The 20,862-nt window shown below is 41.4% G+C and overlaps 1 protein-coding gene across 6 annotated transcripts in view; it reads left to right on the top strand.

Moving 5' to 3' along the window:
• Window positions 1-1,720: 1,720 nt before the first annotated feature.
• Window positions 1,721-20,862, top strand: part of IL20RB (interleukin 20 receptor subunit beta) — a 34,270-nt gene continuing 15,128 nt past the window's right edge. For 2 of the 6 annotated variants that reach the window (XR_006718708.1, XR_006718709.1), the window contains exons 1-3: window positions 1,722-1,961; window positions 15,461-15,587; window positions 17,065-17,255. Coding sequence is in view for 3 of the 6 variants with exons in the window: in XM_045503537.1 (XP_045359493.1) it covers window positions 1,922-1,961; window positions 15,461-15,587; window positions 17,065-17,255 (358 nt within the window). In the remaining 3 variants the exon portion in view is untranslated. Of the gene's footprint in view, window positions 1,962-15,387; window positions 15,588-17,064; window positions 17,256-20,862 lie in introns of all 6 variants that reach the window. The other 4 variants (XM_045503537.1, XR_006718707.1, XM_045503536.1 and 1 more) reach the window with 4 other exon arrangements.

Raw genomic sequence — 20,862 nt, 5'->3', positions numbered from 1 at the left:
ACTTCTGTCTACAGACCTAGGAAAACCTAATGGAAGCCAACAACATCTCTCATCTCATTGACCAACATAGTTTACTCCTTGTCCTCTTGCCTGCAGTTTGGCCCCTTCTATTGTTTGTTTTCTCCACTCCAGTCATAAACTTTTTAAAGCTCAAATGCAGGGAATAACATGGTCAGATTTGAGCTTTTAATCCCTCCTTTGACCTTCATTGCTCTCAGAATGAACTCTAACCTTTCAACAAGGCATTCAAAGCTGTCTGGAATCCTGGTTCTGTCTGCCTTTGAGCCCCATTACCCAGCCTTGCTGCTCTCCATTTGAATGAAACTTCTTGTAGTTTCCTAAGTACACCATGCCTCACTAATTTTTTTCAGCATTTATTACTCGGCTTAAAAGTCACTTCCTTCAGGATGACTTCTCTAATCCCCCAGGCTAGGTTAGATATTTTACCTTAATGCTCCTATATTTCTGTCACTTCATCTTCAATATTGATTTATTATTTGTTCCATACCTATCTTCCTCACTAATTTGTAAGTTTTTGGTTTAGGGCAGGAACTATTGAATTCCCAGATCTAGTATACAGTAGGCCCTTAGTGAATGTTTGTTGAAAGAATAAGTGATTAACTTTCTTAAGGTTATATTGCAAATAAGTTCTGAAACTGGAAACAAAATCTGCAGCACTCTAAAACCCATGTTCTCCCACTAATGTATACATCACACAGTATAAAAAGATACAGCACCCAGAAGAATTGAAAGCAGGGTCTCAAAGAGATGTTTCTATACCCATATTCATAACAGCGTATTCACAATAGCTAAAAGGTGGAAGCAACTCAAATGTCCACTGATGGGTGAATAAATGCATAAGCAAACTGTGGTATATACATACAATGGAATATGATTTAGCCTTAAAAAAGAAGGAAATTCTGCAATATGCTACAATATGGGTGAACCTAGATGACATTATGCTAAGTGAAGTAAGTCAGTTACAGAAAGACAAGTCATTGCGTGATTCTATTTATATGAGATACTTGGTGTAGTCAAAATCATAAAGGCAGAAAGTATAGTGGTGGTGGCCAGGGGCTAAGGGGAAGGAAGATACAGAGTTTCAGTTTTACAAGATGAAAAGATTTATGGGGACAAATGGTGGTGATGGTTGCACAATTTGAATTAATATCACTGAACTGTACATTTAAAAATGATCAAGAAGGTAAATTTTATGTTACGTGTATTTTACCACAATAAAAAATTTCCAAGGAAAGTCCCCAAACACACAAAATATATTGCAAGGAGTCAGTCCCATTTTTCTCCTACATCTTCCCGATTCCCTCTCTCTCTGCCTCAAGGTAACCAATCTTGTTAGTTTCTGTATCTCCTTCCAGGTTTTCTTTTTGCCAATAGAAGCAAATATAAAGCTATATTCTTTACCTTCTAACCTTTTAAAATTTTTATATTAGAAAGAAAAAATTTTAACTACTTTTTCTGAAATATGTAGCACAAGGAGCTAGTAAGTACTCAGCTTGAATGAACTCACAAGATGGAGACTTGGAAGAGGATAGCTATATGATGAGAGGGTAAAATAATCTTGCTGGCTCACCACCAGTGGGGCCTCTATGGAAGCTCCTCAGAGTTATCTTTTCTCTGGAGCTCTCCTAGACCACTCCCTCTGATGCAATATATGGGTTTGGACAGAAAGGAGGGTGCTGCACAGCCCGCCCCTTCTGAGCTGTCTGGGCTGGCTCCTCCTAGAACAATTCAGGCTTCACAGCAATTCAGACCTCAGCTCCAACATCTACATTCTGAAGCAAGGATGGCTGAGATGGACAGAATGCTTCATTCTGGAAAGAAACGGTGTTCCAGGTCGAGCTGAGTTGGCCAAATACAGACCCCCTCTACTGTTCTAGAAGAAATTTTGGCAAGTCTTATCATGTGGTTTTTCTACACCTTGATTCCATGTTTGCTCATTGGTAAGTACGAATTAGAATATAGCCAATAGCTTGGGATTCAAATATAGGTTAAGAAGGTGAAAAATAACTTTAGCAGAATTTGGAGTTGTAACATATGTGTAGAACATCTTATGTCTGTTTCTATAAAAAGGTTTCTCACTTCCTAAACCTTCATCCCCATATCACAAAGCAAAAGCCAGCATTCTAGTTGGAAATCTCTTTCTGAATGGTCACAGAACAATCTAGAAAAATAAAAGGTCAGAACAAATAGTTTAAAGGTTGGCAGAGCTCCATGCATTTTATTATTTATCTCATCTGGTTTTAAAAGGCACAACATGGTCATCTCAGTCTTTGTGTGCTTTGGAGATGTTATCTGTAAGGACAGGTTAAAGTAAGATAAAGATTCTAACAAAATACACATGAATAAAAAGGCTTACTTTGCAACCTTGATATTGGGTATAAGACTTACAAAAGTTGGACTTCTTTCCTGATCACTGCAGAAAGAGTAGCAGTTGGATATTCCATAGCATTTTAAAAAATTTGGTTTGGGGCATTTTCCCTACCAGTCAGTTTACATAATTTTCTCTGCTCCACCCCTGGCTGCTTGTACCTACATGCTTTATTGTTCCAAAATTGAAGCTCTTTAGTCTTTGATGTTTCTTCATGTCAAAACACCTTTAAGAGAAATTTCTAATTTTAATGCTCCCAGGTACTGGGCACTTTGCAGTGTTGGTAGGAGCCTTGAGTACTTCCTGTCTTGTCTTTTTTTTTTTTTTTTTTTTTTTTTAACTGAGAACTAATTGTTTTAGTTTCAATTCAGCAACAACTTACTGCTAAAGTGATTTGCAAATGTTTAGAATCGGCTTTAACATCAGATTTATGGTGTCCCAGTTGCTCAACACATGGTGTTCGAATCTGCTGTTTATTTCGTGACCCAGCATATTCAGGCCTCAAGTCTATTTCTCACTATTCCTTGACAACAAATACAAACTACAGGCAGCTGCTGTCTTCACACTGACATGTAACACCCTCATTTCCTCCTCCTGGCTTTTATGATGCTTCCCACCAGAAACACCATCTCCGGCCCAACCTCCTATCATCTTTCTGGATGGGTCGCTCTTCTTTCAGACTCTTGCTGGACTGCTGTCCCCTTTGACTCTTGACCCCACATACTCTACTTGGGTGGGCTACTTCTGTTAATTGCACTGACCTGAGGGAAGGGCCTGGGCATCTTTTCTGGTGTCCTCGAAGCTCCTAGCATAGGCTAAACATGTTGGTTAATTGGTCGGTTAGCTGATTGATCAGTTGGTGGAACAAGTTGCCAGAAAAACACTCCCTGCACTAAGCCAGAGGGAGAAGATGGGAAGGCTGAATGAGAAGGGGAAAGCTCAGCATTTTTCCCCCCAGGTTCTTTTCCCTTTATTGAGGTATCTTGACAGATAACATTATATTACTTTCAGGTATACAACATAATGATTTGGTACTTGTACATATTGCAGAATGATCGCCATAATAAATCTAGTTAACATCCATCACCATACATAGTTATGTAACTGAACCCATGTGAGTTCGCTTCTTGAGGAGTCAGAAACTGCCCCGGCTTCATTTGTTGCACAAAGAAAACTTGTATTTGCCGCAGATAAGGAGATCATGGGGGAATGGCTTCAAAAGCAGTAACTCCCAAGGGTGAATGGGTTCCTTTTATTTAGGGTTAGGATGAATATTCAGATAGGGAGGCCTTGTCATGGTATATAGAGGTGGGCATAAGGTCACACATGCACTTTAAGGCAACATGCCTATACATACAGTGTATGTTAGGTAAATGGACCGTGTGCTCCTCCTTGGGTGGAGATTTTATTATTATAATGAGGTAAAGGTAATTGCTGATCTTTCCAGAGGTCACTCTGTGGTTTATCTGCACAAGCACAAGTCAGGGGTTTAGCACAAACAGTCTATTCACCATCCTCCTCGTCCTCCTCCTCCTCCTCCTCCTTGTCCTCGTCGTCCTCCTCCTCGTCCTCATCCTCCTCCTCGTCCTCCTCCTTGTCCCCCTCCTCCTCCCCCTCCTCCTCCCCTTCCTTCTCCTCCTCCTCCTCCCCCTCCCCCTCCTCCTCCCCCTCCCACTACTACCACCACCACTACTACTACTCCCATACTACTACTGCTGCTACTGCTGCTGTTACTACTACTACCACCAACAGCAACAACAATAATAATGGCCACAACAATCACACTGGCCGTTTCTGAGCACACACTGTGCTCCAGATTAGCAAAAATGTTCTCTTGACTTCTCACATCAATATTGTCAGGTAGGTGGTGTTATCCCCATGTTACATCCCAGGAAACAGAGATTCAAAGAGGTTCAGTGGTTTGCCCAAGTTTATGCATCTCGTAAGCGGGAGAATTGGAATTTGACTCTGGTTTGGCTGATTCCAGAGCCTGTGCCCTTTGCACTTCTCTGCAAAAGCAGCTGAGACACTGAAGCACACCAGGAAAAGGGAGGACAAAATACAGGGAATAAAGGAATGGTACTACCTTTTCTGAGCATTTGCCATAAAGACTGTTGGAGGTGAAAGTGGCAGAAAGGAACCCAAATGAGGGGAGCTGACAGCAGACCCAGTGGGAGGAAGCCAGCATGGCATCATTGTAGGGAGGAGAAACAAGGATTTCTGCCTGGAAACTTTGCCCAGGGGCTTTGCGGTGGGCAGCCTTTACTTAGCAGCAAAAATATCCAAAGCAACATAGGGGATTAGGAAAAAGGAAGTCAGGCTGAGGCTAATTTCATGAAGGGAGCCAAGCCTTGCTTCACTTACTTAGCTTTCATCACTTGGCACTTCTGGTACCCACTATGTGCTGGGTTCTGGGCAAGGCGCTGATTATAGATGGACAAATTGGAGTCTCTTGTCTTTAGGAAACCTAAAGGCCTACTGGGAAATACATTTAAGTCTTTGGCGTTTGGGACTTCACCATTATAGTTTCAACTACTCTTTGGCAACGGGGCAGGGGGGGTGGTAAGGTCTGGATTAGTGGTACTCAAATGCACACTGCAATCACCTGGAGAGCTCTTAAATGCCTGGGTTTCACAGCCAGAGATTCTGACTTAATTAATCTAGGGTGCTTCCTGGCCATTGGGATGTTTCAAAACTCCCTGGGTGGGCCTTCTGAGAGAAGTGGTTTGTTCCAGGACTGGGCAGAGAAAATACAAGTCTAGAACATTTGTGGTAAGAAAGTGCTCCAAAAAGGATGGAGGCCTAAATGAAATGAGTATCGTTAATTAAATCCTGGATTGGAAAAAGAACATTAGTGGAAAACCAGGCAAAATTCAAATAAGTGTATTTAGTTAGTAGTAATGCACCAATGTTGGTTTCTTGGTTTTGACAAATATATCATGGCTATGTAAGATGATAGTATTGGGGGAAGCTGGGTGAAGGATATATAGAAACTCTGTGTACTCTCTGCAGTTTTTTCTGTAAATCTAAAATAATTCCAAAAATAAAAATTCTATTAATAAAAATAACATGAAAAAAGAGAGTGAGGAGTGGGAGTAAGTCAAAAGGACGCAGGAACCAATCTCAAAGAGCTCCCAATGGCCAAAGCTGGAATTATTTGAGTAACAAAGTAAGTAACAATAGAATAAAATAAATATTCATGAGTCCATACTAATATAAGTAGTTGAACGAAGGAATAAATGAATAAATAAATAGAGGAGAAGGAACAGCTCTTCCTTACAGAATTCTCATTAATAAATGGAAAAATCACCGTTAACTAGAACATCCCAGCAGTAATTGTTGCAAATACTAGCCATTAGTAAGCGCTAAAATTAATGGATTAAAGTTTGAGGAGAAGCAGAATATTCATAGTGTCACAGTATCTCCCCTAAGTTATTTATTAATTACAAAGGGGGAAATGGTACTTTTTACATTAGAGACGCCTAACACCACCAGGAATAAGACATACTAACATCATGTACTCCCTGTGAATACATGCCAAAAAGTATTACCTCAGTCAAATTATGGGAAAACATCAGAAAAACCCAAACTGAGGAATATTCTACAAAACAACTGAGTAGTACTCTTTAAAAAAGGGAATGTCATAAAGATAAAGACCAAGAACAGACTGGAGGAGACTAACTAGATATGTGGTAACCAAATGTGGGATCCTGGATTGGTTCCTGGGAAAAAAGAAAGGACGTTAGGGGAAAAACTGGTGGCATTTAAATAAAACCTGAAGCTTAATCAATGATATTGTATCAATGTTAATATCTTGATTTTCATAATTGTACTATGCTTATGTACATATGGATGGCTGAAGTAGAAGGGTATATGAAGTAGAGGGTATATGGGAGCTCTCTGTACTATATTTTGCAACTCTTCTCTAAGTCTGAAATTATTTTAAAACAAAACTTAACCAAACAAAATCAAACCATCTCCCTCATGATTCTAATGGGGCAGCCATGGTTGAGAATAGCCTCTAGACCCATGTTTCTCAAACTTTAATGTGCGTATGAATTACCTAGGGATCTTGTTAAAATGCAGATTCCGGTTCAATAAAATGTAGGTTGTAGCCTGAAGTCTGCATTTCTAATAAGCTTCTGGGTAATGTGATGCTGCTGATCCAAAGACCATACTTTAAGACTATGAATTAATCTATCACTTTCCTGAGGCATGAATTTGTTTGCGTACCTTTTATCAACGTTTATTTATTTTTGGGACAGAGAGAGACAGAGCATGAACGGGGGAGGGGCAGAGAGAGAGGGAGACACAGAATCAGAAGCAGGCTCCAGGCTCTGAGCCATCAGCCCAGAACCCGACGCGGGGCTCGAACTCACGGACCGCGAGATCGTGACCTGGCTGAAGTCGGACGCTTAACCGACTGCGCCACCCAGGCGCCCCTGCGTACCTTTTAAAGCTGGGTTGTAGGCACCAGTTTCTGCAGCAGCGAGTGATGCCAGCAGCCTGCTCAGCAGCCATGTCCTCGCTCAGCCTTGGCCTTTTCTTCTTCTGCTCATATACAGAGTAATTTTCTTACAATAATTGACTGTATTTGAGGGAGGAATTTTAGGGCATAGTGTCGTTTATAGAGCCAATATCCTCTGTAGTGTAAGCCCCATGTCATAAGCAGAAAAATGGTCCTCCAAAGATGTACATGCTCTAATCCCTGGAACCTGCGGTAGGTTACCCTCCATGGAATAAGGAATTTTAAAGATGTGATTAATATTATGGAACCTTGAGACTGGGAGATTATCCTGGATTATCAGAGAGGGCCCAATCTAATACATGAAAAATTGAGAACCTTTTCTGGGTGCAGTGAGAGAGAGATGGGAAGACAGAAGAGAAGGAAGGAGAAATTTGAAGCATGAAAGGGAATCAATCAGCCATTGTTGGCTTTGAAGATGGAAGAAGGGGGCCATGAGCAGGAATGTAGGCAGCCTCTAGAAGCTGGAAGGGCAAAGAAATAGATTCTCCTCTGGAGCATCTAGAAAGAATGCAGTCCTGCCAACTCATAGGCCTACTGAGACCTGTGTAAGACTCCTGACTTACAGAACTGTAACATAATAAACGTGTGTTGTTTTAAGATGCTAAATTTCTTTATGCAAAAAAAGCATAAATATTTACAAGGAACCAAAAGATTATACAGAGGGTTCCAGGATCTCTCTCCAACTCTGGTGCAAATTCCTATCCAGCATGGCTAGAGATAGAATTCTTTCAGACTTTGCACCCTCCTCAATGTGGCTAATCTCTGTCCTGTCCACACTTCCAAGTTTACTCTTACTTTCCCCTTGACTATACAGTTGAGCCTTGAACAACATACCAATCCCGGTGCAATAGAAAATCCACATATAACTTCTGACTCTCCAAAACTTGACTACTAATAGGCTACTAATGACCAGAAGCCTTACCAATAACATAAATAGTCGATTAACACATTTCATATAATACATGTATTATATACTGTATTCTTATAATAAAGTAAGCTAGAAAAAGAAATGCCATTAAGAAAATCATAAGGATAAGAAAATACATTTATAGTACTGTACTGTATCAAAAAAGATCTGTGTATGAGAGGACCTGCACAGTTCAATCCCTTGTTGTTTGAAGGTCAAGTGTATTCTTTGTTTTTGCACTTGCACATTTACATCAGGTAGTCTTTTTTAACTGGTTTCTTCAGAGACTTGACTTCAATACACATGACTGAGGACACTTCTTATAAAGGAGAATGCTGTGTGGATAACAAAGTTTTCTTTTTCTCCCCTTAACTGTCTGTATTCTCAAGACCATATTCTGTAACAGTTGGAGAGGATTTTTTTTTTTTTTTAACACTTTGAAGGTGGGAAGAATCACTTTTGGCTTGAGTTTCCATCTCATAGAGTCATTTCCTACTTCCTGGTTAGTGTCCTAGCAGAAAAGGAATCATTCTTCATGCAGTGCCATGGTATTTTCTATGTAACTCTATTAAATGTTGCCTGGCCTCAGTAGTTCATGGGCATTACTGTTTTTCCATCTCACACCCAGTGTACATGTGTTATATAAACCCGGGCAAAACAAAGATGATATTTGGAATACACTATACAAATAGCATAAGGATATTAAAGACATTACCTTTAGGGCTCAAAAAGAAGCAGCAGTTTTCATTTTGATAAAGGAATGAGACTGAGTATTTTGCCCACAATGGATTTGTGAATGGATTCTGCGAAGTTCCACAGGTAGAAGAGAGTCACACAAGTGCAAATTATTGCATTAACACAATGGAACCACCTAAAGGTTGGGACATCTCTTGCTGTTTTCCTGCCCTAGGTGCCTTCTTATGAAGAAAGACATACTGCGTAATTCAACCTCAGAGTGTGTTGCTTAAATCCTTAAGTGACCTAATCATCAGGTTACCCTCCTTAAACAGGTCTCCCTCACTGATTTAATTGACTGGACCTAATTATAGAACTTCACATTTTTCCTAGGTGCATTTCATTTTGAGTTTATTCCATCATGATCTTTTAAACTCTCTTTTTAATGTTTATTTTATTTTTGAGAGAGACAGAGCGTGAGGAGGGGAAGTGCAGAAAGAGAGAGGGAGACACAGAATCTGAAGCAGGTTCTCTCTGAGCTGTCAGCACAGAGTCCGATGCGGGGCTCAAACCCACAAACTGTGAGATCATGATCTGAGCTGAAGTCCGATGCTTTTTATATATTTTTTTTCAACGTTTATTTATTTTTTGGGACAGAGAGAGACAGAGCATGAACGGGGGAGGGGCAGAGAGAGAGGGAGACACAGAATCGGAAACAAGCTCCAGGCTCTGAGCCATCAGCCCAGAGCCCGACGCGGGGCTGGAACTCACGGACCGCGAGATCTTGACCTGGCTGAAGTCGGACGCTTAACCGACTGCGCCACCCAGGCGCCCCTTTATTTTTTTATTTTTTTTAATTTTTTTTTTTTTGAAGTCCGATGCTTAACTGACTGAGCCACCCAGGCGCCCATCATGATCTTTTAAAATATATCCTGTCATTCACATAATCAGAATTAATACTATTAATATGTCATGATATTATGGTTGTATTTTTTAATTGAAATTGTGTTGAGGAAATTCTAGATTCACATTCAGTTTTAAGAAATAATATAGGGATTGGGGCACCTGGGTAGCTCAGTCAGTTGAGTGTCAGACTCTTGATTTCGGCTCAGGTCATGATCTCACAGTCGTGAGGTGGAGCCTGTGTTGGGCTCTGCACTGACAACTCGGCCTGCTTTGGATTCTCTCTCTTCCTCTAGCTCTGCCCCTCCCCCGCTCACGTGAGAATGCACACATGTGTTCTCTCTCTCTCTCAAAATAAATAAATAAACTTAAAAAAAAAAAGAAATAATACATGGACCCCAGTTTCCCCCGGTGGTATTTTGGAGAACGGTAGCATAATATCACAACCAGTATGTTGACATCATTGATACAATTCTGTCTTGTTCTGATTTCTCCAGTTTTACTTGTACTCATTAGTTTATGTGTGTGTGGACAAGTGTGTGTATACGTTTGTGTGTTTGCCACCACAGTCAGCATACTGAACAGTTCAGACATCACAGTGATACCTCCTGTTGTCTTTTTATAACTATACCCACCTCCCTCTTACCACCCTCACTTCCCCACTGTTTCTAACCTCGGGCAACCACTAATCTGTTCTCCATTTCTAAAATTTTATAATTTCAAAATGTTATATAAATAAAATCATACAGTATGTAACTTTTTGGGATTGGCTTTTTTTATTCAGCAAAGTTCCCTAGAGATTCCTAAGTTGTTTTGTGTGTCACTAATTGGTTCCTTTTAGTATTCCATGGATGGATATTCTATAATTTGTTTAACCATTCAGCTCTTGAAGGACATATAGGTCGATTCCAGTTTGTCTATGGACATTGTGTATAGATCTTTTGTGATAGAAGTTTTAATTTCTTTGGGATAAATGCCCAAGAGTACAATTGCTGGGTTGTATAGTAATTATAAGTTTAGTTTTACAAGAAACTGCTAATGCATTTTCCAGAATGGCAAATACCATTTTACATTACCACTAGCAATATATGAGTGATCCACTTTCTCTGCATCCTCACCAGGATTTGGTTTTGTCTTTTTTTTTTATTTTTTTATTTAAAAAAAAAAAATTTTTTTTTTCAACGTTTATTTATTTTTGGGACAGAGAGAGACAGAGCATGAACGGGGGAGGGGCAGAGAGAGAGGGAGACACAGAATCGGAAACAGGCTCCAGGCTCTGAGCCATCAGCCCAGAGCCCGACGCGGGGCTCGAACTCACGGACCGCGAGATCGTGACCTGGCTGAAGTCGGACGCTTAACCGACTGCGCCACCCAGGCGCCCCTGGTTTTGTCTTTTTTTTTTTTAATTATTTATTTTATTTTAGCCATCTGGATAACTGTGTGTTGCTATTTCATTGTGGTTTTAACTTGCATTTTCCTAATAGCAAATGGTGTTGAACATCTGTTCATGTACATATTTTCCATCTGTATGTTCTCTTCAGTGACATGTCTCTTCATGTCTTTTTCCCATTTTCTAATTATTGTTTGCTTTTCTACTGTTGATTTTTAATAGTTCTTTACATGTTCTAGACATGAGTCCTTTGTGAGATAGGTAGTTTTCTAATATTTTCTCCCATTCTGTAGCTTGTCTCCTCCTTCTCTTAATAGGTTCTTTTGCAGAGCAAAAGATTTTAATATTGGGGCCTGGGTGGCTCAGTTGGTTAAGTGTCTGACTTTAACTCAAGTCATGATCTCACAGTTCGTGAGTTCGTGCCCTGCATTGGGCTCTCTGCTGTCAGCCCAGAGCCTGCTTCAGATCCTCTCTCCCCCACCCTGCCCCCTGCCCTGCCTCTCTCCTGCTCATTCTTGCTGTCTTGCTCTCAAAATCAGTCAATAAATAAATAAACCAAAAAAAAAAAAGGTTTTAATTTTGATGATGCTCAGTTATAAATTTTTCCTTTTATGAGTCTAGTTTTTGGTGTCAAGAGTAAGAACTCTTTGCCTAGCCCTGAAAATTTTCTCCTTTGTTTTTTCTTAAAAGTTTTAGAGTTTACATTTTACATTCAGTCTATCCTTTTTTTTGAGAGAGTGCATGTACATGCGTGTGTGAGAGGGGGAGGGGCAGAGGGAGAGAGAGGAAAATCTTCAGCAGGCTCCAATCCCAGCACAGAGCCCTACGAGGTTCAATCTCACCATCTGTGAGATCATGACCTGAGCCGAAATCAAGAGTCTGATGCCCAACCAACTGAGCCACCCAGGTACCCCTCTATGGTCCATCTGAGTTCATTTTAAAATAAGGTGCAGGGTTTAGGTTGAGATGCATTATTATTATTTGCCTTGCAGATGTCCTATTGCTTTAGTATTGTTTGTTGAATGGCTATTCATCTTCTATTGAATCACTTTTGTGCCTTTGCCAAAAATCAGTTGAGTATATTTGTGCGGGTCTATTTCTGGGATCTCTATTTTGTTTCATTGATCTATGTGTCTTTTTTTTTTTTTTTTTTTTGGCCAATACCACACAATCTCAATTACTATAAGTCTTGAAATTGGGTAGATTTATTCCTCTCATTTAATTCTTCTTCAAAATTGTTTTCTTATACATTTGAGATAAAGCTTATCTTTATCTACAAAAATCCTTGATGGGCTTTGATAGGAATTACATTAAATCTGTATATGAACTTGGGGAAAATTACCATTTTAATTATGTTGAATTGTCCAGTCCATTAACACAGTATGTGTCTCCATTTATTTAGTTTGGCCTTGAAATCCTTGACCAGCATTGTGGAGTTTTCTCTCTACAGATCCTAGATATGTTCTATACCTAAGATTTATTACTATTTCATTTTTTTGAGTGATTGTAAATAGCATTTTTAATTTTGGTATATAAATGTTCATTGCTAATATATAGAAATACAATTAATTTTTTATGTTTATCTTGTATCCTATAATAATACTTGTTGAACTCAGTTATTAGTTGTAAGAGGTTTTTGTTTTTGTTTTTGCAGATTCTGTGGGATCTTCTCTTTTTTTAAGATTTTATTTTATTTTTATTTTTTTTCAAGTGTATTTATTTTGAGAGAGAGAGAGTGCACAAGTGGGGGAGGGACAGATTGAGAGAGAGAGAGAAAGAGAATCCCAAGCAGGCTCGGTAGTGTCAGCGCAGAGCCCAGTGTGGGGCTTGAAGCCACAAACTGCAAGATCATGACCTGAGCCAAAGTCAGATGCTTAACCAACTGAGTCACCAAGGTGCCCCTTTATTTTTTTAAAGTATTCTCTACACCCAATGTGGGGCTCACCCTCACAATCCTGAGATCAAGAGTCGCATGCTCTACTGACTGATCCAGCCAGACACCCTCATTCCATGGGAATTTCTACATAGCCTATCATGTCATCTGCAAACAGGGAGAGTTTTATTACTTCCTTTCCAATCTGTAATGCCTTTTATTTCTTTTGTTTGATTCATGACAGTTGCTAGAACTTTCAGTATTATGTTGAATAAAAGTGGTGATTTCAACTACATGGTTGGAACTCGAGGGTATTATGCTAAGTGAAATTAGTCAGAGAAAGACAAATATCATATGCCTTCACTCATATGAAGACTTTAAGACACAGAAAAGATGAGCATAAGGGAAGGGAAGCAAAAATAATATAAAAACAGGGAGGGGGACAAAACATAAGAGGCTCTTAAATATGGAGAACAAACAGAGGATTACTAGAGGGGTTGAGGAAGGGAGGATGGGCTAAATGGGTAAGGGGCATTAAGGAATCTACTCCTGAAATCATTATTGCACTATATGCTAACTAACTTGGATGTAAATTAAAAAAAAAAAAAGTGGTGAGAATGAACATCCTTGCCTTGTTCTTGATTTTAGGGGGAAAACATTGAAGTCTTTCACCATTAAGTAAGGTATTATGAGTAGGTTTTTTGTAGATGGTCTTTATCAAATTGAGATAACTCCCTGCTGTTCTTTTTTTTTTTTTTAACGTTTTTAAATTTATTTTTGAGAGAGAGAGAGACAGAGCATGAGTGGGGGAGGGGCAGAGAAAGAGGAAGACACAGAAGCCTAAGCAGCCTCCAGGCTCTAAGCTGACAGCACAGAGCCTGACGTGGGGCTTGAACTCACGAACTGCAATATTATGACTTGAGATCATGACTTGAGTCAAAGTTGGATGATTGAGCCACCCAGGCGCCCCTTCCTGCTGTTCTTAACATGAAGAGAGATGTCTTCTTTTTAAAATCATGAATGAGTGTTAGATATTATGAGTACTTTTTCTGTGTCAATTGATATGACTGTAGGATTTTTCTTCTTTAGCTTTTTGATATGGTGGATTACATTAATTGATTTTCAAATGTTGAACTAGCCTTGCGTACCTGGAATAAATTCCACTTTGTTATGGTGTATAATCTTTTTATACATTATTGAGTTGGGATTGCTAGTATTTTGTTCAAGATTTTTGCATCTAAGTGCATGAGATATATTGTTCTGTTGGTTTTTGTTTTTGTTTTTAAAATATATACTATCTTTGATTTTGGTTTCAGGGTAATAATGGCTTCATAAAATAAGTTGGAAAGTTCTTTTATTTTGTGGGAAGAGGTTGTATAAAATTGGTGTTAATTAAAAAAAAATTTGGCAGTGTTCTCCAGGGAAACCATTGCCTGGAGATTTCAGTTTTGAGAGTCTTAAAGTTATGAATTATAGCTGTATATTTACATAGCTATGTGATACCCATATATCTGACTAGAGAAATATTTTGAATACTTTAGCAGAGGAAGGATGTCAGAGAGAACCATGACCCACCCTCTTGTGCCACCCCACTGCAGCTGGCTCTTTTCCTTTTCATCCCTGGGGTGATTGCAAAATTGAGTAGGGAGGGTAAGAGGCCTTCCTGTGGGTACCCCAGGTGTTTCCTTGCAGGGCAGGTTGTGGATGCCAAGAGTAGGATGGAGGTGTATCACTGGGGTCCTACATTAGAGAAGCAAGGGCATCAGCCCCCCATCCCCTCATGGTCACAGGGCTTGATAATGAACAACAGGTGCCAATCTGGACACAGGCACAGAGATGAAAAGGCCCCTGGTGAGGGCCCCAGTTCCCCCCACACTGTGCTACTGATGTTATCACTGTGGTTGTAACAGCAAAGGGAGGCAGGTGTTAGGGACTAAAAGAGAGGTGTGTCAAAGTGGGAGGAGAAGAACCACAGCAGAAGATCCAGACTGCACCCTTGGCTGCATGCAGGGATGAATCCCAGGACTGCCCACCTCCTTAGGAGTGCAGCTTCAGTTTCACATGTCTCTTTGATTCTGTGTGAAAACCATAGACCCACTGTGTGCACACCCTGGGCACACCACGCACCTGTGTGAGCAGATGATTGTGTCCCAGCTGCCTCAGGGGCCTGCAGTCTGCCTGGAGTGGAGTCTACCATTTGGCTTGGTGCCCTTCTGGATTGGACTCCTTCCACAGCAGACCTGAGCCTGTATTTCCCAGCTGGCAGCTGACTCCCCATTTGACTTTTGGGGGATGTGAAGGGATGTGCTTTTGTACCCGAGTGGCAATAGTGGAAGGAGGTAATGAGAAAGGGGCCAGAACCTGCATGGGTTTAGTCACATGGTCAGTGGCAGAGTCAAGGCCTGCATCTAGGTGGATCTGACATAAGAGTTGCAAATAATGTGCTTTAGTTTTCTCATTTATACAGTGGAGAAACCAATGGTCCTTACTTCACTGTATGATCATGAGGATTAAGTGAGATAATCATGTAACAATGTAACACATGGCCTAGATAGAACATGGTAAGTGCTTAATAATATCAGCCATTATTATTACTAATGTTAATATGCCATTTATCACCAAAGGCAGAATTACAATGACGATAGCAACAATTTAGCATTAACGCAAGTATGATAAAATTAGAATTGTTTCAGTTTTATTAACATGTGAGGCCTTTCATTAGAAACTAATTTGAAGCTGTGACATTCCCCTGATATGAGTTCAAGTGTCAGCCTGTCTAACTACCTCAATCCCAGATGGAGTGGCCATCCTGCCTGCCCCTCAGAACCTCTCTGTACAATCAACCAACATGAAGCATCTCTTGACGTGGAGCCCGGTGATGGTGCCTGGAGAAATAATATACTATTTCGTTGAGTACCAGGGGTGAGTTTGATTTGTTTTGTTTTGTTTTTAATTTTTCTCCCTTAAAGAGTAGTTGATTTCTGGAGATATAGTCGTCATGCCAGAGCTGAAGGAGGCTTGGTGAGCCCAGGGATAGATTATTTTCCACGATCTGCCTCCTCTGTTTGCATGGGCATTGGGACAGTTGAAGAAGCAAGGGAAATTGTGCTGTAGATTTTACAGTGAGCTTTCTGGGAATACAAGTGTGTATAAACACATTCTGGTAGAGCTTCTTCTCAACAGTAAGCCAACTGTCCAATGCTAAAGAAAATCTTAAGAAATGAGTTTGGCTCTGACTTGAGGTGGATAAATCATTGGAGTCACAGATCTTTTGGAGGTGGGGGAGGCCTCAGTTTTCCTGACTATGATCTTGCCTGTAGGAGCCAAAACAAATCATGATCCTAAAGATTAGCAGGACCTGGGGTTAGGCAGGATCTACTCTTCTTCAGGTGCCCAGGCTCTGAGAGCTCTTGAGAAGAGACAGGGACACAGAAGGCTCTCAATATGTTTAATTAACAGTAAATACACACTGAACACCTATGTGTGTAGACATTTCTCTAGGCTCAGGGGTACAGATGACAAGATTTCTAGGTATAGGGAGCTTCCATTTAGAAGAGGAGACAGACAGTAAAATGGTAAAGAATCAAATACACTAGGTCTACACTGTCCAGTGTGGTAGCACTAGACACAGATTGCTACTTAAATTTAAATCAGTTAAAATCACATTAAAGCATCTGTTTTTCAGTCATACGACTCACATCGCAAGTTCTTAATAGCCACATGTGGCTAGTGACTACCATATTGAACAACACCGATATGGAAAATGTTCTATCGGGCCGCACTGCTCTAGGCGGTTTCAGATATGTTTAAGCCGGTATCTGAAGGACAGGAGGAGCATTGTGAACAGCAGGGATGGAACATTTGAGCCACAGTGAACAGGTAGTCACAGGTCCTAAGGTAATAAGAGCTCAGCATGGGAGGAATGGCAAGGAGGCCAGTGTAGAGGGAACATCATGTTTAGGGGCAGAGAAGGCCAGAGAGTGTCGCAGGTCCCAGGGAAGAGTTTGGATTCTGTTCTAAGTGCTTTGGAAGCCATTAAGAAGAGAAATGTCACGATCTGTTGAGTGATGAATGGTTTGAAGAACACCAGAAGTGGAAGCTGAGTCAGGAGACCACAGCAAAGCCAGGGATGAAAGTAGCCAAGATTCAGGGGGTGCTGTGGAGATGGAGAGGCCAGGACAGATTGGGGTTTATGTCTAGGTTTCCCTTGTCCCGTGATAAAAGGAGTAGGAAAGTATGGATGGTGGGTGAAGGAGGTGGATGGAGGAACTGGAGAAAGGAGCAAATGCTTCTTTTGCTGATCCATAAAAAGCAGGTCAATGAGGCAGTTACTTGCACCCATCATTGAGCCTAGGTAGAAGGGGCTGGTATGACACGATGTCCTCTTCTCCTTGGCCAGAGAGTACGAGAGCCTGTACATGAGCCATGTCTGGATCCCCAGCAGCTGGTGCTCACCCACCAAAGGTCCTGAGTGTGACATCACTGATGACATCACTGCCACTGTGCCGTACAATCTCCGTGTCAGGGCCACCCAGGGCTCAGAGACCTCAGCCTGGAGCACTCTGAAGCCTCCCTTCAATCGAAATTCAAGTAAGGCACTTCTCTTCTTACTCCCCCATCCCCATTGGCCTCCCCTTCAGGAACCAAATTCACTGAGAGTTTCAGAATTCTTGTTAGCATCAAATTAGCCTTGAACACAAACAGTCCTAACTGGTCCATTTATTTATTTGTTGTAAATGTTTATTTATATTGAGAGAGAGAGTGGGTGTGCATGTGTGGGTGGGGGAGGGGCCAGAGAGAGAGGGAGAAAGAGAATCTCAAGCTGATAGCCAAGAGGCTGATGCAGGGCTCCATCATGACCTGAGATGACATCGAGAGTCAGATGCTTAACCGACTGAGCCACCCAGATGCCCCCTAACTGGTCCATTAAAAAAAATTGTCAACCGCTAAAATAAATAAATAAATAAATAAATAAATAAATAAAAATTGCCACTGCTTCCCACATGCCCTCTCATTTTGGAAGAGACTTTGGAAGTCAGGGTCTGCAGGTGGTGGGGAACATGGAAGGATTGGGTAGAAATCAGAACATGAGGGAGGCCAAGGTAGAAGGGGCTGAGGAAGGTGAAGACAGATTTGAAGAGGAAGTTGGCCCTCTAGAGTCAGAGTGGTATGATTCAAATCCTAGCTCAGCCACTTGATAGCTGGCTCCCTGCCTTCTCACCCATAAGAAGGGCGACAGTTTGCCTCACTGGGTAGTTGTGGGGACCATATAAGGTGTACTATGTAAGTGTTCTGGGCAGTGCTGTCCTATCATAGCACTCAGCTACTGGTAAGTGTTATTGTTATTATTATTATTACCTCGGGGATGCCCAGAGTCGAGAGCCAGAGAGCCAAGGAGGGAAGAGGTGGGGGCAGGAGTGAGATCAGACCCCCAGAATGGGATATCAATAGGAATTTTGGTGCAAAATGTGGGCTTCTCTGCCCAGGCCTCTTTCCCCAGGCACTGAGAGCAGATACCGTGGGGGCAGTGGGATCCCAGTATGAGGCACTGGCGGAGGCTGAGGGTCACTGGAGGGTGCAGTGCCCAGGCAGCACCCAGCACCACCTCTCCCCAGCTCCTAGAATCCTGGGACTATAGCCAAGACCATCGCTGGGGACTGGCAGCTATTGTTGGAAAGGAAGGCATAGGTCAGATGGAGATAAGAAAATGCTTATAAAACTATGTGGGCAATGGTGTGCAGTAACAACTTGTGCTTGAGAAGCCCTGTGTAAACAGGAAAAGGTCTTACTGCAGGAGCAGCTGAGGAACAGGAAGGAGCCTCTATACCTGCACCAGAAGGTAGAAGATGTCATCCTCTGTGATCGCTGCGTAGGTGGAGTTAGCTACAGATTCAGGATGGAGTCATGACTCCGAAAGGGGTATTAAATCTGTTCTTTTGCCTTTGAAAAGGGCCACCCTAACTTCTCCCCAGGCATGTGAAAAATCTTGTTTTAAGGCTCTTCTGAAAAACTCTCTTACTCTTAAGGGGAAGCCTTTTAAAAAAAAATTTTTTTTTCATTGATTATTTATTTTTGAGAAAGAGAGACAGACAGTCAGAGTGTGAGTGGGGGAGGGGAAGAAAGAGAGAGGGAGACACAGAAGCAGAAGCAGACTCCAGGCTCTGAGCTCTCCGCACAGAGCCTGACGCAGGGCCCAAACCTACGAACGGTGAGATCATGACTTGAACCGAAGTTGGATGCTTAACCGACTAAGCCACCCAGGCGCCCCAGTTAAGGGGAAGCCTTGTTGAGAGTAGAGGTTCTTAACCTTGATTGCACATTCCAGTCAAAGCAGAGCTTTAGAACCACATGTCTGGGGCCCATCCCCAGAGAGTCTGATTTAAATAATCAGTGTGCATTTTGTTCACTGGGAGTTTGTAACTTCCTCAGGTTGTTCTCATATATAGCTAGTTTTGAGATCAACTCATACAGAGACTAAATATCCCCACACAAGAGTCTAGAAATATGGAAAGGCATGGTCTCAAATTCCGGCCACTAACTATGTAATTCTGGGCAAGTCATATAACTTCTCTGACTTCTCAATTACGTCACCTGTACCACCTTCCTAAGCTTGCTGGATGGATGAAATGAGATAAGTATGTAGAATGTACAGGACAGAGGTTCCTGCCCCAACACTGTCAAAAAATTCTCCTCTGAACTGAAATGACTTTAGGTCATTTTCTCTAATTATATTCTCAATAAATTTGGAGAAGAGAGGATCCAATATTAATCATGTTTACTTAAAACTGAAGCTTCTGAACTGGTTATGTTTTGCAGTTGGTCCCTGACTTCCCGGTTCTCCTGTCCACTATCCAGGCAGCTCTTCAAATGCCAGGAAATGCTTTGCTCTCCAAAAACTCCCTCTAGGAACTGCCTTTCCTCTGAGTATCCACTGACCTCAGTGCAGGGGGATTTAGCCCAGAACACACACCACTGTACTTCCCAAGCCAAAGCCAACCATTGGGGTGGCCCTTCTGGTCATGCAGTGTCTAGATTTGATAGGCAAGTATGGACCCGTCATCAGCGGCCAGGGACAGGAGGCTGCCTATGTGCACCCTTCTGTCCTCGGTCTGCTGATGGGTAAGAATCCACAGGGACTGCTCCTGCCCTGTTTGGGATCCAGCCATATGAAAGATGGGAGTTTGTGCTTAAGCTGTAATTTCTGGAGTTGATTACTGGAATTTGTAAAGCCCTCTGACTTTCCAGCATCCCTAGTAAGAATACGAGATGAAGAATTCTTGGACCAAGAATAGAATGGCCAACCCGTCCACAGGTTGCTGATTTCCTGATGCTTAAAGGCATCAGCAGCCAGTATATATCACTGATTTATTTGAGTTACAGTGATACACATGTCCCTGCCGGGTATGTTCATTCCAGGGGCACAAAGAATGGACCCAACTGTTCAGTATGGAACTGAATTCATGCAGGTGTTTGGCAAGCATTATGAAATAGCATCTGCTCACTTAGATGAGTCAAGGTGAGGAGAAATTTCTGCCAAAAAAGTAAAAAGAAGAACACGGATTATAAAATTTTAAAACAGAGAGGTGACTGGGTGGCTCGGTCGGTTAAGCGTCCGACTTCAGCTCAGGTCATGAACTCATTGTTTGTGAGTTCGAACCCTGTTTTGGGCTCTGTGCTGACAGCTCAGAGCCTGGAGCCTGCTTCAGATTTTGTATCTTCTTCTTTCTCTGTTCCTCCCCCGCTCACACTCTGTCTCTTTCTCTCTCTCTCAAAAGTAAATAAAGATTTAAAAAAATAAAATTTTAAAACAGAAAGAAGTGTTTATCTGAGTACGGAGTCACTTTTCTTGAGTATGTATGCCTCCGAAGAACAGAGCAGAGGACTTTATTATGGTCAAGGAGAAGAGTGAAAAAGAGAATTATAGTAAGTCTTTGTCATTAAAAAATTTTATTTTGCTCATTATTCAAAAAGCATTTACTGAGCACCTGCTAAGTACAAGAGAGTATTGGTATACAGAGGTCCCCCTTATTTGCAGGGGATATGTTCCAAGCCCCCCAGTGGATGCCTGAAACTGAGAATAGTATCAAATTCTATATATACTATGTTTTTTCCTATATGTGCATACTTATGGTAAAGTTTAATTTTTAAATTAGGCACAGTAAGAGATTAATAGCAATAACTAATAACAGAAGAACAA

This window comes from Leopardus geoffroyi, chromosome C2 (genome assembly GCF_018350155.1).
Source record: "Leopardus geoffroyi isolate Oge1 chromosome C2, O.geoffroyi_Oge1_pat1.0, whole genome shotgun sequence".
NCBI classification, from domain to species: domain Eukaryota; kingdom Metazoa; phylum Chordata; class Mammalia; order Carnivora; family Felidae; genus Leopardus; species Leopardus geoffroyi.
This window is presented reverse-complemented; position numbering and strand designations above follow the sequence as displayed.